This window comes from Grammomys surdaster, unplaced genomic scaffold (genome assembly GCF_004785775.1).
Source record: "Grammomys surdaster isolate TR1022 unplaced genomic scaffold, NIH_TR_1.0 313, whole genome shotgun sequence".
NCBI lineage: Eukaryota > Metazoa > Chordata > Mammalia > Rodentia > Muridae > Grammomys > Grammomys surdaster.
The window spans coordinates 2,423,921-2,446,560 of record NW_021604732.1 but is presented as its reverse complement, the minus strand read 5'-3'; the positions used below and the strand labels follow the sequence as shown (position 1 = coordinate 2,446,560).

General features: G+C 41.5%; 1 protein-coding gene and 1 pseudogene across 1 annotated transcript; one reads left to right on the top strand and one right to left on the bottom strand.

Moving 5' to 3' along the window:
• Positions 1 to 775: 775 nt before the first annotated feature.
• Positions 776 to 3,092, bottom strand: LOC114629659 (annotated as a pseudogene).
• Positions 3,093 to 11,841: 8,749 nt separating this feature from the next.
• Positions 11,842 to 21,971, top strand: LOC114629581 (hepatitis A virus cellular receptor 1 homolog). The gene is made up of 5 exons (XM_028777620.1): positions 11,842 to 11,890; positions 13,967 to 14,305; positions 18,208 to 18,297; positions 20,077 to 20,113; positions 21,914 to 21,971. The coding sequence occupies exons 1-5, from the start codon at positions 11,842 to 11,844 to the stop codon at positions 21,969 to 21,971; spliced, it is 573 nt and encodes a 190-aa protein (XP_028633453.1).
• Positions 21,972 to 22,640: the final 669 nt, after the last annotated feature.

Below are 22,640 nucleotides of genomic sequence, written 5' to 3'. Positions count from 1 at the left end.
GAAGACAGAGGGAGAGAGAAGGCAGGATGGTGAGGGGGGTTGTGGGTGGGTCCATTTCTTCAAGTAATGTATCACAGAGTTAAAGGTGAAACTTCTGTTGCCCTGTTAAGAGGAAGGCTGACCCTTCTATACTTAGAGAAGGGGGGAGATGTAAGGGGCAGCCCCGCTTATACACTGAAGGCCTAAAATCAGCTATGGGCCTAAAATCAGCAATAGGCCTGTCATACATGTATACTAACACCAAGTCTTGGGTCTCTGTGGAAAAACATTGAAACAGATGGCTATAAGCTATTGTAAACAGGCAGCCTTTGTGGAAATTTACCAGCCTGAGTAGTCATAGACCTTGTAAATAGGTAGCCTTGGTGGATAATACCAACTTAAATAAGGACAAGTGAATCACAGGCAGAGTCATAGTGACCTGTCCCCTGAATCTTCACCCAGCAGATACCCTGTTCTGAAAGATATCCTCCCCCTGAACACCCATGCTCCAGTGTCATCCCCTTCCCTACGTCCTGCCTTTTTGTGTTTATAACCCCTGTGTGAATAAGTAAAAATTACGATTTGATTTAAAATAATAATAAAAAACATAAAAAAAAGAGGCAGGCTGACTGTGCCAATGATTATGTGGCTTGAGAAGCAGTAGAGAACCAAGTTGAAATACCCATAAAGACTGTACAGCCCTGTAATCCTGGAGCTTAGCAGGAAATTCTTAAACCGGAGTTCAGATTGACTGATATAGCAAGTTTCAGGCTAGTCTAGGTATCAAAGACCAGTCTTTTTTTTTTTTTAATTTTTAATGACAAAAACAAAAATAAACCTAAAAGCGAAGCTTCTGGAAAAACCATTTGTTCTTTCCTGTCTTGTATCGTTCCTCAAACTTGACCTTGGCCTCCCACCTGGCCTTGTGTTTCAAAGCTGGGTCCCTGAACACATCCTTGTTGACAACAGTCTTGTCCAAGGGGATATCAACAGAGTAACTGGTTGGCATGAGGTGGTTGTAGTTATAAACTTTCACAAAGGACTTGATCTTGGATTGCTTGGCGATTTTCTTCTTGCCCATGGCGGCTGTCACTTTTCAGGGATAGTGGTCAATCCCAGCCACCAAGGCATGGCTGTAAGGCCGGTCTGAGGTGCCGTCATCAATGTTCTTCACGATGACGGCTTTGCATCCGGAGTATCGTCCAGCCAGGCAACCAGCACCACCTTCCCGGGTTTCATGAACTTGCCCATTTCTACAGCAAGGAGTGGGCAACCCAGCCTCAAAGACTAGTCTTAACATTACATGGTAAACTGAGGTGTGGCATAGAGTGGGTGATTAATCATTGAGCATATTGTTTTCTGAGGGAACAGAACTCATTTTGATTGGGTCAGGAAAGTACTCCCTGAGGCCAGCAAGAAACTCTTTGAGGTCGGTGAGAAAAAGAATTATGTACACACACACACACACACACATACACACACTTGATGGTTGAATCAAGACTCCAACAAGCAAGTTCCAACAACCTTACACATACATACATATATATACACATAAATACATACATACATACATATATACATACATACATACATACATACAAACATATGCACATACATTCACTCATTGGGTGATTGGGTACTCGGAGCAAATACCCAACTACTTTGTTTTTTTCCTCCCCACAGTTTATACATCCCAGCAAAATCTTTCAAGCAGTACAAAAATCACAATGTGATTATATTGTTTTTCATTAAGTGATCAATCACAATGAGTATACATAGAAAAGCATGTTTTCAATACCCTCACATAAATTAACATTATGTGATATAGGTAAAAAAAATTATTTTCAAGAACCCACATACATTTTTAATTAAGTAACTTGTTATAAATTACTAACATATCAGCAAGCAAAGTAGTTTTATGAGACAGTTTCTCTTACAGGCAGGCTGCAATTTGTGGTTACTAAGAAAGGATCAATTATTTTATTATTTATTGTAAAAAGTAACCTAATAAAAAATCTTAAAAGAATTATAAATCTAAAGTTTTATATAAAAACCAATCATTTCTATTTTACATCCTCAGGGTGCATATCTACTCGTAAGCAGTGTTTTATTAAATCATATCAGGATATGATATAATAAATAAAGGGCAAAAATGGGCATAAAAATTAATCATCACCTTGATCAGCAACCCAGCTTTAGCAAGAATGGAATGTCAGCTAGTACTAGTCTGGCTGCCGTTGTTCTTGTTCCCTGGCCTCAAAAATATCCCTAGCTCAACTATTAAGAGTGTGCCTTTCAGAACTTCAAATGTTCCTCAAGATTTTGGACATCAAAGCCACTAGCAAAAACATCTTAACCTAACTGCATGTACAATCTGCATCTCCAAATTCTTTGTAAGGGTGGCGGTTGTTGCTAACCATCTACATCTTTAAGTTCTTTCTCAGAGTGGTGGTTGAATCACTACTCCTCTCCAGCACCAATACTTGAAAAAGATTGATCACTATTATTGTGAGGGCCAATGATCCTGCCCAGTGAGGGGCTGGAGCCCCTTAGCTTTCATACAACACATAGGTTAGGAGGGAGAAGGTGACTGCAAAGGCAACAAGCAGAGCGATGCTCCATGGAAGCATGAAGCCCTCAGGACATGCAGTCCTCTGGGCCCTGCCTCTCTGAGGCACACCCACAGTGTTTGTGAGAATGGGTGGGCCGCATTCCACAAGTTCTAAAGCTGCTTTTGTGTTCATCTTGCAAAGCCTTGCACAACACCTGAATGATGAAACCATCCCTCAAAAAACAAATGAACAGGTCAGAAATGAGGACTTAAGCCTGCACTCCATGTGCTAAGGAGTGGATGTCAGAACTACACTGAATTTAAGGACACCATAGGCAATCTACACTCATTTCATAAAATGTGTGTCCCCATTGGACTGAAGTGAAACATAACAACTTGCATGTCTCTCAGTTCTCATGTGTTGTGTTGTGTTATGTTGTGTGTGCTGTATGTTCTTGACCTCCACTTTTCAGATCACAGCTGTTGCAGAGAATTATGAACAGTTCTTAAGGTTCTTTGAAGGTAAAAACCTGGGCTGATGGAATATACACTCAATTAAATGGAAACTGTCTATTCCTTAGCAATAAAAACGTCACCTAATTCACTATCTCTCATCTCCTCTTTTTTTCACTCTTCTTCTGCCCCTCCCCCAATGAATAAACTTCCCTATAAAAACATAAAACCAAATAGCTTGCATATTTGAAACTTCTCATGTGTTATATTGAAATTTAAAATAGATTTCTTTGCAATACCACACATCTATATGATAACACATTCAAACCACATGAAAGTTATATACAAACTCTCAACTTTTTCCATTCCCCTGCTCATCCTCCTAGAGCCCAGACGTTAAAGAATGTCCACAGACTGCTATTCCCTGGCAATGCTTGCACATATGTTTGCTTTGATTTTCTCTATAGCATTGTGAAAACCAGCAGTATACATGAGGTTGTTCGATTAGGCTCACTGCTTGTATTTTGGATATATCAAATATAGTTACCTGTTTCTCCATTGTTGGACATTTAAGTTGCTTCCAATCATGCTATTACCAATAGCATCACTATGACCATCCTTGCATCTCTTTCTTGCCCTCTGTGAAATAATTCTTCTCCAACTGAAAAGGTCCAGGTCTCTACTGAAGCTTAGTAGTAGCATCAGCAGGATATGGTTAAAGGAAAGACCTGAAAACATGAGTACATGGTAAGGAAAATCAAAGGCCAGCTTTGTGTAGGCACAGCCTTAGCTCTCCAGTTACATTGTTACCTCCCCTGATGCCTGTCTGTCCTGGAGGTCAGGAGGGAGGTGGAAACAGGAGCAGGAAAAGTTAAAGCCAGAGGAGCTACATAAGCAAGTTGCAGGTCATGAACAATGAAACACTGTCTCCCAAACAAACAAGTAAGGTATGTTGGATCAGACCTGCAGACCTAGGATACAGAAGGCTGAGGCAGGTGGATTACCAGGAATAATAGTTTGAGGTTAGGTTGAGTTAATTGCAGGGCTTCTAGCTTAGTTTGTTGGAGGCTGAGTCTGTGGCATGGCTGTCAGCTCCCACATATTGGGGTCCTGGTCCTTCATATACAGAACCTTGGGGAGAACTGTGTATTATGTCTGTGGACATGAAGCGACAGGCTAATGGAAGTTGACGTTCAGGAAAATGGGCATAGTTGCCCATGACAATGGCCCATTGATCTTGGATATTAGCTACTTGTCTGTTCATTAGCCAAGGAAAAGGTGACTGAACCACCTCAACAAAGTCAACAACAACAAAAATAATTGACAAATAAGAAGTGTGTACATTTCAAAGTACTCAGGGTACTTTTTAGATGCTTAACACAAATTCCTTTCAATGCATTGATGTGTACACATCTAAATAGGAAAGCAGTCAGGGCATATAAAACATGTTGAAATCATGACTCCCTTTTCAAACTCTTTCCATTCCATTCTGCCAACTGTGAGCCCAAACATTAATAAATTCTCACATGTGGCTGTTCCCTGCCATTGTGTGCACACAGAGAAGTCTACTGTGTGCTTGAATCTGTGCCTTGCCTTTCCCAGTAGCACTGTGACTTCCAACATTCTATATTAGGAGGATTAATTCAGCTCATGTCTTATATCGTGGACACATCACGTTTATTTGCCTACTTTCCCACTGGCAGACACTTAGAGTGTTGTCAAATATGTGTTGTTACAAACCGCATTGCTATGATCATCCCTCTTCTCCCTCCTACCATCTGTGGCATACTCATGTCATTACTGCTCAGCTGTGCATTGAACTTGCACACAAAAGTCTTCTGTAAAAAGGTAAAAATAACCGGGCAGCTCTGTGAAGATTGTTTCCACGTGTTGGTCCTGTAATAGATTTCTACATCATCACCTCCTGCTGGGCTAGAACACTTTCCTTATGCTAAAGTTCATTATAGAGCTTAGCCAAACTCTCTGGACCTGGGGCTGACTGAGCTGTGGCAGCAGGAAGGCTCCAGTGCTCATGGCGAGGGACTTTAAGGCCTGTCTGCTCCAGGCCTCAGAGAAAGTCTCTGCAGTTTCCACTGTTCCTTCCAACAGTGACATCAACCACTCTCCTCAGGCTAAAAATCCCTGCAGCATATATAGCAGCCTCGTCATCCTAGATTTCTGGGAAAGGCTATGAAATCTGACATTTCACACTGTTCTTGTTGCTTCTTTCCAGTCAAGGTGTCACAAGGACACTCTGGGCTGGGCAGCCAGCCTGAAGCTATTTGTTCTTTAATAGCCTGGGAAGATATAGACCTTGTTTGATTATTTTGTTGTTCAACTTTTTCTCCAGAACTTATTTGCTATTCAACCTTTTCCTTCTGAACTTACTTGAATCTGCAGTAGAATCCCATGCCCTCCAGTTTCCTGTCATGCCAGCAGTGTTCAGACTGTGGAACCTTTATCAAACCAAAGAAACTGGCGTCACTGTGAAGCTATCCATGGTCCTTCCTGGGAATCTGGAATTGGCTCCTGGCATTTGAATGTTTAGTTCAGTGTGGTTGTAGGTGAGTGAAATTCCAGTTCTGGGAAGGAAGGTTGGCAATTTGATGTCAGCATGGTGTGCAAAGCTAGACCCTGTCTCAAAAAAAAAAAAAAAAAAAAAGAACCAAAACATCAGGCTGGGAACACTGGTCAGTAGCATACATAAATAAATCAACTAAGTAAAAAAATAACATGTAATGCTTATATTAATCTATACTGAAATATTAACAAATAAATATAAAACATATAGTACAAAAGACACACATGAAACCCTGTGCTGCAGAACTAGAGCTAACGGACTCTTAAGACTGGCCTCAGCTACAGAGGGACTTGAGTGTCCTGAGTTACATGAAACCTCATCTCAAAGTGACTATACATGAAACCATCCAAGCAAACACTAAAGCAAGTGGTGTTCAAGTTTAAGGGTGGGATTTCCTCATTCTCCTTCCCATTCATCACTCCCGTTCTCCCTAGGAGTCATCTGTGCATTGGCTTTGTACTTCTATATTGGCACTCTTCAGTGCTAATACAATGAGAACTATATAAGCAATTTTATTTATCTACTAACCCATATTTAAAAGAAAAGGGTGCTAGGGCTTGAGAGATTGATCAACATTTATACATAGCTGCCGCTCAATAATGAAGGCCAGACTGAGCTTCCCAGCCAGCGCTCACCTAGAAGACATCACACAAGAAAACCTGAATCCAGACCTGAAACAAGGGGAGGATGTAGGGGAATTGCTGTAGCTTTAGAGCTTCTAGTTTTCTGAGAAAAAAAAATGAGCTCCAGGTTCAGGGAGAGGTCCTAACTCAAAAGAATAGACCAAGAATTAGAAGAGAACACCAGATCTCTTCCTCTGGCCTGCATGTGTGTGATACACATCAGCACAAACACACACTTGCATATCCACACAGAAATGAAAATAATACAAAAGTAAACTCTACATTTAACATATGTTAGTATAACTCTGAGTCTTCTCAAATACTCAAATGATACATAAATATAAGGTTCAAGGCCAGAGAGATGGCTCTGTGGTTAGGGTACTTCTTGCCCTTCCAGAGGACCTAGGTTGGGTTCTCAGCACCCACACAGCAGCGCACACCATGGATCTTCAGTTCCAGAAGATCCATGGCCCTCTTTTGCTGTCTGTGTGAGATATGTATGTATGTATGTATGTATGTATGTATGTATGTATGTATGTATATATATGTGTGTGTGAGTGTGTGTGTGTGTGTATGTGTATGGATATGGATATAGGTATAGGTATAGCTAGAGATAGAGATAAAGATAGAGATAGATGATATAGATATAGATAGATATGCCAGGAAATTGAACAGAGGTGTGTAGCACTGAGAGTGGGGGATGGGGAACTGGGGATAGCCATTAGAAAGTCCCAGATGCCAGGAACGCAAGAGGCTCCCAGGACCCAGTGGGAATGACATTCACTGAAATACCCAATAAAAGGGAGAGAGAGCTTGTAGAGATCTTATCCAGAGGTTAGGCATGGCCCCTGGTTAGGGTAGGGGGCCACCCACCCATCTCAAATATATTAACCCAGAATTGCTCCTGTCTAAAGGAAATGCAGGTACAAAGAGTGGAGTAGAGACTGAAGGAAAGGCCACCCAGAGACTGCCCCACCTGGGGATCCATCACAACTGCAGACACCAAATACAGACACTGTTGCAGATGCCAAGAAGTGCTTGCTGACAGGAGCCTGATATGGGTGTCTCCTAAGAGGCTCTGCCAGAGCCTTACCGATACAGATGCAGATGTTTGCAGCCTACTATTGGACTGAGAAGGGGAACCTGAATGGAGGAGTTAGGGGAAGGACTGAAGGAACTGAAGGGGTTTGCAAACTCATAGGAAGAACAACAACATCAACCAACCAGACCCCCCAGAGCTCTCAGGGACTAAATCACCAACCAAAGAGTACACATGGAGGGATCCATGGCTCCAGCTGCTTATGAAACAAAGGATTGCCTTACTTGACATCAATGGAAGGGGAGGCCTTTTGTTGGTCCTGTGGAGATTCGGTGCCCCATTATAGTGGAATACTAGGGCAGTGAGGCAGGAGTGGGAGAGTGGGTGGGGGAGCTCCCTCATAGAAGTAGGGTGGAGGAGGGAATGGGATAGAGGGTTTGTGGAGGGGAAACTGGGAAGGGAGATAATATTTGAAATGTAAATAAATAAAATAACCAATAAAAAATTAAAAAAAAACTTTAAAAGGAAAATTACTTTTAAAAAATTAGAGCTTCAAATTAATAGTCCTTTTCTTTCTTCCTGTTCCTTTATCAGAAAGTTTCTTTACTTTGAAGAGTCTGGGGGCTTTCACCCACTCACACACATTTCTATCCCACAGACAGATGTATGTAAATATGGTACTACTGGGTAAAGATGTTTTGCAAAAAAAAAAAATGGGTTCTTGGGAGCAAGTTATTATGTGATATTTTCACTTACATTTATTGAAATTATTTGAAGTCACAGTTACAGAAGAATGTTGTTATTCTTAATAAGTACACATTGTTAATAAGCTGAGTGAATATTGTGTGACTACTCATTCTCAGAATAGTGACTTGCAAAATACAATATACACTTTGCACAGGAGCTCCTGGAGTGGCAGTTCATTGCCCAGGGATGCTGGGACATCTTAATTTGTACATAGACGGTTTTTTATAAGGTGATCATAAGGGGATACAGCTCTCTTTCAGAGTACTTGGCAGGCATACATGAAGTCCTGGGTTGGATCCTCAGCACAGAGGAACCCACACATCATGGCATACATCCTTGAACCCAGCACAAATGCAGAGAGGAGAACCAGAAGTTTAAAGGCTGCTCCACTACAAAAGAGTTTAAGGTCAGCCTGCATTACAGACTGAGATCCTGTCTCAAAATGAAGCAGGATACTCAAACAATAACAATAACAACATCCCAAGTCAAAACTGAGATGATTATCTTAACTCCACTGGGTAAAGCCTAATGCTATTAAATCTTCTAGACTCCTCTATCTTCTCCCTAAATAGATGTGGAGACAGCATCTTCATATTCAATGAGATGACCTGGGCTGTGGTGGTGCAAGTCTTTAATCCCAGAACAAGGGACAGAAGCAGGAGGGTCTCCGAGTCTGAGACCAGCCTGATCTACACAGAGAGTTTCAGAATAGCCAGGGCTACACAGACAAACTCAGTCTCAAAACAAAACAAAACAAAACAAAACAAAACAAAACAAAACAAAACAAAACAAAACAAAACACACTCAATGGGATGACAAGGATCCAGTAGAAGCCTTACCTCAAACCTCTGTCCTCAGTATTTTTAGACAGTACACAAGGTTAGTTAGTTGGTTGGTTTATTTGGATTGTGGGGTTGAGGACACCCTCCAAACTCACTTTTCCTTCTGGAACCCTTCTTACTTGAACAGCATAGCGCCCCCTCTAGTTGCCAGTTGGGAAAGTACTCACATTGTTTTCTGTCATACACAACACTCAGACTCTGGGAGCCTCTGTGGACAATTGAGTAATAACTGAAATGGTACATCAGGGTTTGGAGAAGCTTGGCTTCAGGTATTTAAAAGATTTCCTATTACCATGCAGCCTTGGCCAGCCTGGAACTCTCTCACTGACCATGGTGCTGTACAACACAGAGATCTGCTTCTTTCTGCTCTTCAGCAGGATAAATGTGGGATTAAAGGTGTGCACTCTACCTCAGGTTCTCCTAAAACTTTTGGAAGCAGAGGCTGTGAGCCAGATTTATTTCTCTCAACTCCTCTATTCTGAGTTTGGGCTGCTAGCAAACACTGATTAGAAAGATGCTAGTTGACGGCATCCAGGAAGTATGACAAGAGCCAAGTGTCCCTTCTGCTCTTGCTCCAGGAACTCCTGGTTTCTAAACGTAATTTCTTTCCTGGACTGCACTTTATTCTACTGTAAATAGAGAGGGTTGGTCCAGGTGTCAAAGTCCCTTTACTCTCCAAGCCATCTCAGAAGCCAGTGTGGTCCCCAGGCCTAGAGTCACACCTCAAGTGAAGATTTTCACCCACAGCTTGGAAAAAAGCCCAAGGCACACTAACGATGCTACCACTTACTTACGGTCTTCTGTAGTCTGTTTATATCAGTGAGCAGATGCTATCTAGTGGGTGGATTGAAGAACTGGAGGGACTCAATTTTTGAACAACTCAAGTGAAGGTGTGGCCAGGAGATAAGGATGGAATTCTGGGAGAGATGAGTCTTTATCCATCAGCAGTCCTGGAAGAGTCCATCAGCAGCTGAGGACTAGAAGGAGAGACTAACAAGAAACTGTGGCTCTTTACTAACTGGTAAGTACCATCTTTTTGCGGGCTTGTGCTGGAGAGGAGCAATCGGAATAGTACTCCTTGGAGGATCTGTACCATATGGCTTCCCATTTGGCATGATGTGAGATTCTATGTGGAACATTAGGACAATGATGAGTCTTAGACATTAGGGCAACTTAATATCCAGTAGAGTTCTTTGGATTCTTGGAAGGTAGATCCTCATTTAAGTGGAATAATAGAATTTCATAGATAAGCTATTCAAGCCTTCTTGGGCAAACTTAACATGAGAAATAAGAAACGTATAGAAAAGAGTCTGGTACTCTTAGACGAAGTCCTATGCTTTAGGTCTGTATCTGTAGGTAGTATGTAATATTATATAACAATATGGAAATGGGGCCAAGGAGGTGAGGGCACAGGCACAACTGCAGCCTTATTCACTGACTTTTGTGCTGTGCAGATTAAATCATATTTGTACGAAGTGATGTGTACGTAGTGTAGAGTGGAACCATAGGACAGCTATGGGATGGATGGTTCAGTGATAATGAGTCAAGAAGGTTCAGTGATAACAAATCAAGAAGCTGGCAGTGTATCTGAAGCAGTGACAGGCTGTGTGCCTGCCCTGTCCTCAGTAAAGCCTGAAAGGGACAGAATGGTTGGTGCTATGTGTTATCAAGTAGTTTTGTTTTGTTTTTGTTAGTTTAGTTGGTTTTTTTGTTTTTTTTGTTTTGTTTTGTTTTGAGACAAGGTTTCTGTGTGTAACAGAGCCCTGGCTATCCTGGACTTGCTTTGTAGACAGGCTAGCTTTGAACTCACAGAAATCTGCCTGCCTCTGTCTCCCAACTGGTGGGATTAAAGATACGTACCACCCTGCCTGATATTCATGTGGGCTTTAGATTTCTAAAGTTTGTCTATTAATTAAGAAATAATTTTTAAACTTTCTCATGCAAAAAAAAATTCTCAGTGTTTCGTTAACAGTTGGCAGCATTAGGGCTCTGATCTCTTCCAAGTACAGAGGCTGTTAGTGTGAACAGTGTTGGGTATCAGGCTTGATGCTGAGCTCATCAAAAGTAGCCTCATGACAGCTGTTACCAGCCTCCTGAGACTAGAAAAGGACTCATTCCTTCCTCTCTGAGAGGATGTCATGGAATTTTCTGATCAGAAGTGGAGTTAATAAGATTCTTAGGCAGACTTACTCATATTTTATGGTTTAGGAATTAAGAAGCAAAAATTGAAACCTAGAAGTTGTAATCTGATGACATGTACTTTCTCTTAAACAGACTTAAAAGCAGCCGGTCTAGGAGGAGTTCTGTGAGGATTAGGTGCCTGTGAGTAAGTAGTTCAGCGTCTCCTTCACAGCAGAGTCTCAAAAAACTGAGCAAATATGAGTGCTATTTGACTGAGGAGGAAATCTAGGTGTGGAGGGACTCTGGGAATGGAAGGTCTGCACCCAGTGTCTCTCTAGGTGTCCCTAGACATCCCTCTGAATAACAAGGCCCCACTAACCATGTGTGTCAGTATGAGAGACACTTCACATCCTCACTCAGTCCCTCTTCCTGGTGATGAACTTAGATGAGGCTTAGTGATGAACCATTGTGGCCACTGAGCACTGTGGCCACCAGAGGGCAAGTGCAGCTTTGCCATCAGAAGGCTGGGCTTTGCTTAGGGTTCTACCAAGGGAAGATACTCTAATGCCTACCTTCAGTTTTCTGTCTGTCTGGTGCTTTATTTGTGCCAAGACCAGGAGTGACATTGATGGTTATATGAGGGAAGGACTGAGAAAGAAAAGGCTGTTTTGGAGGATAGCTTTTCCTGTCAATGGCAAATGGCCCTCTACCTCTGGGATATTACCAAGCCCTGGAAGAAACCTTTGAATGTGGATTTTCTTGGCCCAGTAGAACAGGCCCATGTGATTCCCATCATTGGAGAATGAAGATAAGTTGCCTTCTGAGAATTAAGACATGACCAGATACCATGTGCTGAGTGCCTCAGCCGATGAGGGTATTGTCTTATTTTCCTCCAGGTCAATGCCATGGTGCTCCCTCAGGTCTTCATTTCAGCATTCATACTCCTTCTCCCAGGTAAGCAAGGGGGTGAACTGGAGCTGCTGTGGAGGTTGCACGTGATATAGACATGATGCACTCCCTGGGATTTGTTAACTATGAGTTGCATAGAGAGATGAGAACCAGGGCAGAACGGGAGCTCTGAAGAAAGTATTTACTACTATGTATTCCAAAATCGATGGCCAAAACGTAAAACCACAAGAGTGTATGAGAGGCGAATCCATGAGCATTCATGTGATAGACTAGTAAGGCGCGAGTACATGTATGTACATGTGATAGAAAAGTAAGGGGTGACTGTGTAGGCGTATGGGATGAAGTTGTTTCTTATCACATGTCTCTGTAAGTTTATTATACTATGATGCATTATATCTGTGATTCTGAAAAGCTATTAGGTAACCATCAAATAATGTGTGACCCAGTATGAAATATACATTCACATAGTGGTTGGTTGGTATTTCCTGGACCAGGGATCCATCTCAGGAGCTAGCATAGTCTAGGCAAGCACTGCTTCATTGAGCTACATACTCAGCCCTCCGAGTTCCTCTAAAGACAACTTAGAAGCAATAGACAGTAGAGGGTTTCTTCCACCATCCGAGAAAATTCACATTTAAATTTTTGTTTTAGTTTTAGAAGTTGCATAGTTTAGTTCTGGACTGAATAGTCTGATCCTGGGACCTTCTTGTGTAACTGGTTCTTACTCTGTGTCTGGAATGTCATTCACTTACAAGAAGGGATCCCTGTTTGGATTTTTCTTTTTTTTGAGGACTGTCCTAAAACCTTACTCCTCCCAGTGGTGTTATAAAACCCTTTCTGAAAACTGACACTGAAGTTACTAACCTGCTTTGAAGCCACAATGCTGTAAATAGAAACCTTGATCTTAATATCAAGAGGGGGTAAGGAATTAGTGACTAGCATCAAAGGGAGGGATGGGGTGGTTTGGGACAGAGTCTCCTGAACTGGTCTTGAATTCACTAGTTTCCCAAGGCTGACTTTGAACCCTTAACTTTCCTTCCTCCACTTCCCAAGTTCTAGACTTGCAAGTACCCATCAAAGCACAGCCCCTATGACAGCAAGTTTAAAATTTAAACCTGAAGTGCAGTTTGCATCTCCCTATCCCAGTTAGCTAAGAGCAGTACTAGCCCAAAAAAGAGCTCACCAGTAGGTAATCCGACATCAAATTGTCAGACCTGAACACACATACATCTGTATGGAGCAGATGGAGCAGGTTGTATTTATGTATTTCAGAATGCATACATACACAAATATATATGTAGCAGCCATTAATGAGTTAAAGAGGCCATGCATTTGAAAGACAGCAAAGAGTATGACTGTACATGAATGTTTCCAGGGAGGATAGGGAAGGGGGACATAACTTAGTCATAATCTGACCTAACAGAGTAGAATAAATAACTTTAAAAAGTTAAATTAGACCTGATCTTAGAGGTGCATACTTGTAATTCCATCTCTCAGACATCTGAGGCAGGAGGATAGTACTAGTAGTAGAGCAAAACCCTGATTAAGAAACAAACCTACGGGTCAGGCATGGCGGTGCCTTTAACCCCAGCACACGGGAGGGAGATGCAGGAGGATCTTTCTGAGTTCTACGCTAGTCTAGTTTATATAGTGGGTTCTAGGCCACCCAGGGCTACAGAGTGAGCTCTGTCTTTAAAAGGAAAAAGAAAGAAAGATAAACAACAATGGGGGTGGGGGTGGGAGTGAGGGGGCAGAGAGAGAGAGAGAGAGAGAGAGAGAGAGAGAGAGAGAAAGAGAGAGAGAGGAACAGGGTGGATATCATACAGTACAGTGTTGTTTATCCAAAGCATATCCATTACATAATCATACCAAAGATGAATCTGCAAACATAATAATGTTTATAGTGAAATATTAGACTATCGAGACTCTACAAAGGAAAAAGGAATGCACAGAAGGACGGGCTGGAACATGATGGCAGAGCACATGCCTCTCATGTGTAACGCTCCAAAGCTAATTCTCAACTGAAGCAAAAGGGAAGAAAACGGGAAAGAAATGCAAAAGTAAAAATAAAACCTCTGGAAACTGTTGTGAGCCCGTTCTATTTCTCCTTCTTCACCGCAGCTGCTTCAGGCTCATTCCCGGAAGTATATGGAATGGGGGGTGACCCTGTGACGCTGCCATGTTCTTATCCTGAGTCTCGTGTACTCTCATTCGTGTGCTGGGGCCGAGGCGAATGTGCTTCTGATTCATGTGGACAAACACTTGTCTGGACTGATGGAAACCGAGTCAACTATCAGACAAGCAGCCGCTACCAGATAAACTCGCAGCTTCTTCACGGAAATGCGTCCTTGACAATCGAGGATGCCTATGAGAGCGACAGCGGCCTCTACTGCTGTCGAGTGGAACTGAAGGGATGGGATGGTGTGCAGACACTGACCACCTCACTGCAGGTTCAACCAGGTAAGCTTAACTTCTTTCTTTGCTTATTTCTTGCGTGCGAACCGAGTCCTCTGTTTGGTAACAATTTGTTCTTTACCCATCACAAGGAAACAAAGGTCCTTATAAATTCACTTGTGGTTAAACATTTGCTTTTTATTATTTTTAATGACATAATCTCATGTAGCTCAGGCTATCTTCTGATGGCCATGTCCTCCTGGTTATCCTGCCTCTAACTTTCTAGTGCTGAGAATACATGAAAGTCCCACCACACCCATACTTGATGCTCTTTGGAGGCACAAATACCTTCTATGTGCTTGAATGAAGCTAAAATTATCCCTAATATGTAAGACCATGAGCTAAGCCAGCATCCATGTCCTAATTGTATATGGGACAGTTTTGCTGGCCCATGAAATTACATTCACTTTTCCAAACTGAAACAGTGGAGAGCGTTACTTAAACTGAAGAGACTTGAATTAAAGAGTATGCTCTGTCTCTGAGTTAATGTCTTGCAACATTAAATCCCTGTTCTCAACACTGTAAGACTGTGACTGCTCTACCCTGAAAAGCAGGCAATGCAGGTGCTGCTGTGCAGATGCGCTGCCTTCAACTGTGGTCAGCTGACCTTCTGAGACCAGGCCACAGGTGTCGGTGGAGAGTTCTACTCCCTGTCTGCCTGCCTTGGGCTTTGAAATAGTCCTCACATTATGTCACAAGATTAACCTTTTACACATAAAAATATCCACACGGGAAAGTGTTTCTCTTCAAATCCCTATTCAGTGGTTACTAGTGAAAAGTTCACGAAAGTCCTAATTCTGAGATAAAAACAACTTTGTTTGTTTGTTTGTCTTTTGTTTTGTTTTTGTTTATTTGGGAGTATGGGCATCCTGATTTTCTTTCTGCTTTTAATTAAACTTTGAATCATGTATATGCACTGTCTTCATATGCTACTTCCTAGTCTCCTTTACTATAATGCCTTACACTGATTACAGAAGCCGATAATAACCTGTCTTTTAAAATTCAGATCATTATTTTGTAACTGTTTAGCCCTATGCTTTGCTATTTATTTTTTATTTTACACAAGCACACACACACACACACACACACACAGTCCCACTGTATAGTCTGGCTGGTCTGGATGTCTATATGTAGATCTGTATCTGCTCTGTGAGTGAAGGGATTAACAGTCTATGTCACCATGTCTGCTTACATGAAATTATTAACAGTAGGTTTTAATAAAGCATAGAAGTTCTTTCACAGGTCAGTGTTTAAAAGCCCTCTGTCGGGCTTGTCAGTGGGTCCATAAGAGACACTCTGCCTCATCCTAACAACCAAGTCTACATTTTCTCACAGTTGAAGCACACTCACCTGCCTCTCCTGCTGTCTCAGGACTCCCATCAACCACTCTGCTCTTTCATCTACCATCTTTCCTGGACGTTGTTCTCACAGTGATCTTCTGACTAGACTTTCTGCAGGCTTCCATTTTCCTTCACTTCAGAGATTTAGACTTTTCAGGGCAGGTTTTGGATTGTGCCCAAGCCCCTGGCTACACTTTAGGCCAGTTCAACACTGATAGCTAGGGCCAGATCAGGTCATGTGACAGAGTCATGGATGTCAATAGTTTTATTGCAGCCCAGCCACAGGAACCATTCCTGTGTTGTCTGCAGTGATTTTCAAACTGGTTGAGGTGCACATTTACTCTTGAATACTTGCTTTTTTGAAGGAACCATTTGGCCTTTACAAAAAGGTGGGGCAGGGAGACTTGGGGGGCATTGAGATGTTTTAGCTGATAAGAGTCCTTGTTGCTGAGCCCAGTGACCTGAATTCGATTCCTGGAACCTGCATGGTAAAAGGAAAGAAACAACTCCCTCAAGCTTTCTCCTAACATCTACATATGAGAAGACAGTATGACTGAGAATACAGATGGTGGGACCCAGCATTTGTAGGTAGAATTGAGTTCCTAGTGCTGCAGGCTTCTGTGATGCTGGAGTCAGTAAACACAATGCATCTTAGTTCATTTGGGCTGTGATAAGAAAATATCTTAGAGTAGACTTTTAAAAAAAATTACTGAATAAAATGTAGTGTTCACAATTCTAAAGACTGGGAATACCAATACCAAAGTAGAGGCTCATGAGTGTCGGTCTGATGAGGGCTCCTGTCACTGGTACACTTAGGGTTTTCTCAAGTAAAGGGAGGAGCAAGCCAGATTTGCTAGCCCTTTTTATACAGAATCTACTCACATTCATGGGTGTCATCTCTCTGACTAAGGCCCTTCCAGTTGCCTCCAGTTCTCATTCTTCTTCATTGAGGATTAAACATTAACAAAGCAAATTATGGAGACATAAACATTCAGATCAGGACACAACCACAGTTGTACTTTTTGTTTGTTTGGTTTTGGTCCTTTTTGTTTTGTTTGGTTGGTTTTGATCTTATGTTTTGTTTTGTTTGTTTGTTTGTTTTTTGGTTGTTGTTGTCAACACTGACTGGGAAAATGATAAGTATGAGACATGTAGCTTCCAACTGACAAGTTATTGAATGCTCCTCACTGCATGAAGAGTGTAATATTATCTGTGATGTGAGTTGGACAGTATCCATCCCCTTCCTCATGGCTCCTTCCATTTTGCTTGAGGCTTTTGTCTGTAACAACATCTTCAAATCTTCCTTAGCGTATTCACAGTGTAAGCGCATCCCTCCCTGTCAATAGCCAGATTCATGTGTCTACCTTCAGGGAAGCAAGTCACCTCTAAAAACTTTGCCTAAAAACTTAGTTCAGAGACTTTTGTCTCAAACAAGCAAAAAAAAAAAAAGTTTAAAAAGAAGAAAAGAAAAAGCTAGGGAATAGTGAATGGATGGTATAACCCTTAATTTTAGGATTCAGTAAGCTGAGACAAAAGATGGCAAGTTTGAGGCTACTGGAATAGACTGCACCACATAGTAAGATATTGTATCAAAAAAACAAAAGACACCTATAAGCACATAATATAAAATTTAAAAGAAGAAAATAGTCTGACACTTTAAACGGAAGTTTACATTTAAGATAGGTCAGTTTGTTAGAGATGCTTAATAAATGACATTTTACAAAGCAGTGAAGGGAGAAGAAAAGAGAGAGGAAGGGAGAGCCAGAAGGTGAGTGGGGTGGGGAAAAGACAAAGAGGGTGGGGGGGAGACAGGTGATGGGTGGGTGGGAGAGACAGAGGGTACATGGGGTGGGAGAGACAGAGGGTGGGTGGGAAGGGAGAGGCACAGAGGGTGGGTGTGGAAGGAGAGGGATAGAGAGGGTAGGTGGGGAGGGGGAGTAACAGAAAGGCACAAGAGAGAAGGGACTTCTGATTCTTTTTATGGTCAAAATTTGAGAGGGAAAAGAGAATAGGCTAATTTATGACAAAGAATTTCACTCCATAGAAGACTTCATTTATCATTAGTGACAAGAAGTCTAAAACCAGCAGGACAGAGTCAAGGCTATCAGAAACCTAGTCACAATGGAATATAAAGAGTGTTCTGATAAAGATGGTCACCCTACTTAAAGTTTCCACCCACTGACTGCTCTATGGAGAGCCCGCTGGCGATGCTTTTACCTTATTACCATGAGGTAAGAAGATCTTAGACAAGTTTGATTCTACAGAATTTTTCTAGATTTGTTTTACACTGAGCAATGGAAAGTGCATCTGTACTAGGAGTAGATGATCCCTTTTAGCATTTGCAAGGACTGAGGTTCTTGGGTTTGGTCTCTGGCAGTACACCTTCCAGCCAAAACAACAAAAACAAAACAGAGAACCTTAAGGCAAATTGGAGCTGTTCATATTAATCCAAATGGCCTTATGCTTTTAGAATAGTGCTAAGCATACCATATGTAATTATTAATATTATTTGTTTTCTTGGCTTGTTCATCTCACTTGATGCCTCTTCAATTTGCTGCTACTCTCTAGGAAGCAATTCGACCAGAAATAAAGGCCTTGCTATTGGACTTTCCATTTTCTTCCTGCTTCTAGTTCTCGTGAGCACATTAGTTATCGCAAGTAAGTAATTTTCAGATGGTTCCCAATGATTGGAATAGATCTGGGGTCTCCTTGATAAATGATCACAAATCCAAAAAAAAAAACCGTTTGCAAAGCAAAATGTTTTATTTCTATAGGAGGGTACAATGCCACTTTATATCCATTGAGCAAGCATACCCAGTAGAGGTCCTACAGGGCCTTTAACTGAAAAATCACAGGGTTGATTCTGTGCCTCCCTCTGAGTGCTCAGAGCTTTGTTTTGCATTCTTATGAGACTAAACAGTATAAACAGCACAGTTTCGAGGGAGAATGGTATCCAGGCATAGATACCAACTGCTGGAAAATGCTGAGCCCACAGCTACTCTTGCTTAATGGTGTCCTTACACACTTCATGAAAGATGGCACTTCCTCTGTCTTATTCAGCCCTTTGATAGAAGACAGTACATTTCATGTATATTTCCCAGACCAAGAAACTAGAACAAGAATTCTCAGCCACTCTGACTGCCTTTAAGTAACTCACTTGCTAATGGGTTTAAATTATCCATGTTTCCTAACCCAAGACATGTTGTATAGCCCTTTCTAAATTCCAGCCTATGTGTCAGTACCTACTAAGCACTGAGGTGATTTCTAACACGTTGGAAAAACTCAGTGACCTTGGATGTGAGCCACTATGTGGGTGTTAGGTATCTAACAGGAGATCTCTGGAAGAGCAACAAGTGCTCTTAATCAATGGGTCGGGTCTATCCACAGCCTTTTTTTAACATTATTTTTTACTTTTTGAGATTATACTTATAAGTATAATTCCTTCTCCCCTTTTCTCATTCTAAATTCTCCTATATATCACTTCTTGGATTTTTAAAAAATCATTGCTTCTTTTTACATTAACTGTTACATACATGTATGTATATGTATATACACATACATTCCTAAACACAAACTCCTCAGTTTGCTTATTGTTCTTTGTATGCATGTTTCCTGTCTTAAGATTCCACACATGAATTCATTACTGACTTGTTTCACATGACTGGGCAGAAAGTGGGGAATCAGTGTATGCTTGTCAGATTTCAAGACATTTCCTTTTTATATTTAGAACTTGGTTATCCATGATGATTAGGTAAGCTGGTTCTGTTTGCAAAGACCTATAATTCCAGGAACCAGGTTGCTGAGGCACAAGGGTCACAGCTTGTGGGTATCTTGAACTATAAAAGTAAGATAATGTCTAATAAAGGGAAATAGAAACTGCAAAAAAAATTGATACAACTCCATTTCCTTTCTTAGTCCAAAGCTGCTTATTCTTTTCTGATAGAAATTGGTTGCTGTGGATCTGAAGGCCTGTAACAGGAGGTAGAGGGTGAGGAGTAGGTGGTGGCACATGCCTCCTCGGTTACACTAAGGAAGGAGCCAAGAACTGAACAATGTCACTAGTGACAACTTTTAGAGGGTCCCTGATGGAAGGGACCTTTAGTAGGGCCTTGTGTCTCAGGTTGCTTGGAAAGTCCATGTTTAAGTTGTTCTCCAGCAGCCAATTTACAAATCTAGACTTCTTCATTTCTTTTAGGAAAAGACAGTTTACCAATGCCTTTCTAGCAAGCTAGGAATGCTCTGTGGGTGAATGCACCAAGCCTTGAGTGAAGGGATACTTCCTGTACAGTACAGGGGGGAACCTCCCAAAGTTACCAGGGAACAACTGAATTAAAAACAAAAGCAATATCCTTGATTAGAAGAAGAAAGAACCATGCATGTTTTTAATGACATATTCAATATTCTTTTCAACTCCTGCCTCCTCTCTTCCAAATTTAGATTACATCCTTATGAAAAAGAGGCCAGGCTCTCCAAGGTAAGCTGGCATGATTTGTGTTAATAGATTTTGAACTTTGTGCCTTGTTGATTGTTTTATTTCTTACTTTCTCCCCTCCTCCTCTCTCTCCTTCTCTCCCTTCTCCCCTCTTTTCCTGTTGTCTCCCCTCTCCCACCCTTCCCCTTCTCCTCACCTCCTCCTCCTCCCCCCCCTCCTCCTCCTTCTTCTCCTCCTCCTCCTTCTCCTCCTCCTCATCTTCCTCCTCCTCCTCACCTTCCTCCTCCTCCTCCATCATCTTCATCTTCTACGCAGAAAGATCATGCCTGGCATCCATTGTTCACTTGAATTCCAAACTGTAGTTTCCCAAGCCCCTCTCTTGTTGTGATCCCTCCAGTGATGTGTCAGTAATCTGATTTCCCAACCATTCTGTCTGAACTGATTCAGAAGGAGCCTCTCAACACTGCCAGCTTGTAAAACGTGCTGAATGGTAGATTTTGCTTTTGAAAGCTACATTGAATGAGTTGGCTTGATTTCCTTTTTTCAGTTTTACTTAATGGTTTCTTAATTGAATGCCTATTGAAGTACAAGATAATGAAAACGGTAGATGCCTGCTTCATTGGCTATGTTCTTGCACAGCAACCAAGCTTGGTTCCTAGAACCAATAAGGTAGGGCTCACAACACCAGCTCCAGAAGAATAGCAGATGTCTGTGTGTACCTGTATTCATGTGCATAGACACACACACACACACAACTATATATACATAACTTAAAATAAATCTTAAAAAACAACTAGAGACACTCATGTTATGTACATACATAATCTGAGCAAAACATGCATACAAAATAATAAATACATTTTGAAAAACTGAAAAATCGGCATATAAGTTAATAGATCCTTTTAGGTGCTTTCTGGCAAGCACCATGGGAATGATAGGGTAGTGTGGTGGGCTGTGTGAGTGAGCCCCAAGTAGAGTTAGTCTGTTTTCTTCTCTGATTGGCTCCTCTGTGAGTTCTAGACATGCAGTTGATGTTATGGCCCATGCACAGATACCAACAGCCCTCTCCCAGGATGGACCTCATTACCTCAAATGCCCAACATTTTTGTGCTTGTGTTCTATTTAAGTGGGTGCCTTACAGGTAGTCTTTTTGAAACTATGTCATAGACCACCAGCTCCCTTGAAAAGGCACTGCTTTCTCACATGGTTTTCTACTCCATCCTTAATGTTAGAGGATGTAGATGGTACGCAGGTTTCAAAACCCTTTTTTCTTTCAAGAAAGGATTTAAATATTATTGTTGTGAATAGTAATGTGTGTTTGTGTGTATATTCATGTGCACACATGTACATGCATGTGTGTGTGTATGTGTGTGTGTGTGCTGTACACAAATGCTGTGGCATGCATCTGGTTCCAGAGATCTCAGGTCAACAGACACTCCTAACCCTTTCTAAATCATCACAGTTCAAAGCTGTAAACACATGAATATTCCAGTTCTTATCCCAGTCCCAAAATGCATAACTTGTTTAGGTAACTCAGTTTGATGGTAGATACGTATCTTTTTGAGTATCCCATTTTTTGTATTTTATTACATGCATATTCTGAAGGATGCCAATATGAACTGATGTTTTAAAAGTAATTCTTCATTAAACTTATGCCTATTAAACAAACTTTTTTGACCTAATACCAGGGCCCTGTGTGGTGGTGTTCACTGTTATGGTTTTTGTGAATGGGACTTCTGGAGTTTTGAGTATATTTCATAAATGAAAGTTGTACTTAGACCTGAAAGGTGGCCTCATATTGTTTTCTTCAACATCTCTCTCTCTCTCTCTCTCCCTCTGCAGCTTGGTAGCTTTATGTGTTTCTAAGATCAGATCTTTACTAAATAAAGATGTTGCGTGACCACGAGCCCAGGACAACGTCTACAATATTAAAGACAGTCCTCATGTCAAAGCTTAAATTGTAGGAGAAGACAGCTACAGCATATCACCAGGCTGGGCACCTCTTTAGTGCCAGGACTATTTCCTGTGTCAGTTCATCTTGAGTTCCCACTTTCCAGCGGCAGTGAAGAGGATGGACCTCTAGCTGTCTCTCCTCATACTCGCTGTTGACATGATGTCGTCTCTCCACACTACAGATTCATCTTTCAAACATGAACTCTTTAACATTTTGGGTGTCCTTTAGGCCCCATAGTTCTTTTGTCTGTGAAAAACAATTATTGGTAATTCCTATCCTGGTTACTAAAATCATCCAGCAAAGAGGAATAGGATTTTAAAGTAAAGCTAAAATAAAACAAATGTGGGGAGGATGAAATTTAATTTAGAAGCACTTCATGATTGTGCCTTCTATATTTAATTGGTGGATACCATGCAGGAAGAGCTTCTGTTGGCAAGTGAGCTCCCTAGAAGTGGCCCACTGGCCTGGTCAGCTGCAATGGGAGCTCTCTGGTGAGGCATGGCTGCAAAGACTTCCTCTTGGGATTGTTTCTTGCTACTGATGTCCTTTCTCATGTTTGTCATTGTCATTCTCCTTATTTGTGTGGCTTGGTGTGAGTGGACACAGAGAGACCCT

Coding starts and splice junctions, on each gene's coding strand:
- LOC114629581 (XM_028777620.1), top strand. CDS start 11,842: ATGGTGCTCCCTCAGGTCTTCATTTCAGCATTCATACTCCTTCTCCCA. Junction 14,306..18,207: donor CTCACTGCAGGTTCAACCAG/GTAAGCTTAACT, acceptor GCTACTCTCTAG/GAAGCAATTCGACCAGAAAT. Junction 18,298..20,076: donor GAGCACATTAGTTATCGCAA/GTAAGTAATTTT, acceptor TTCCAAATTTAG/ATTACATCCTTATGAAAAAG.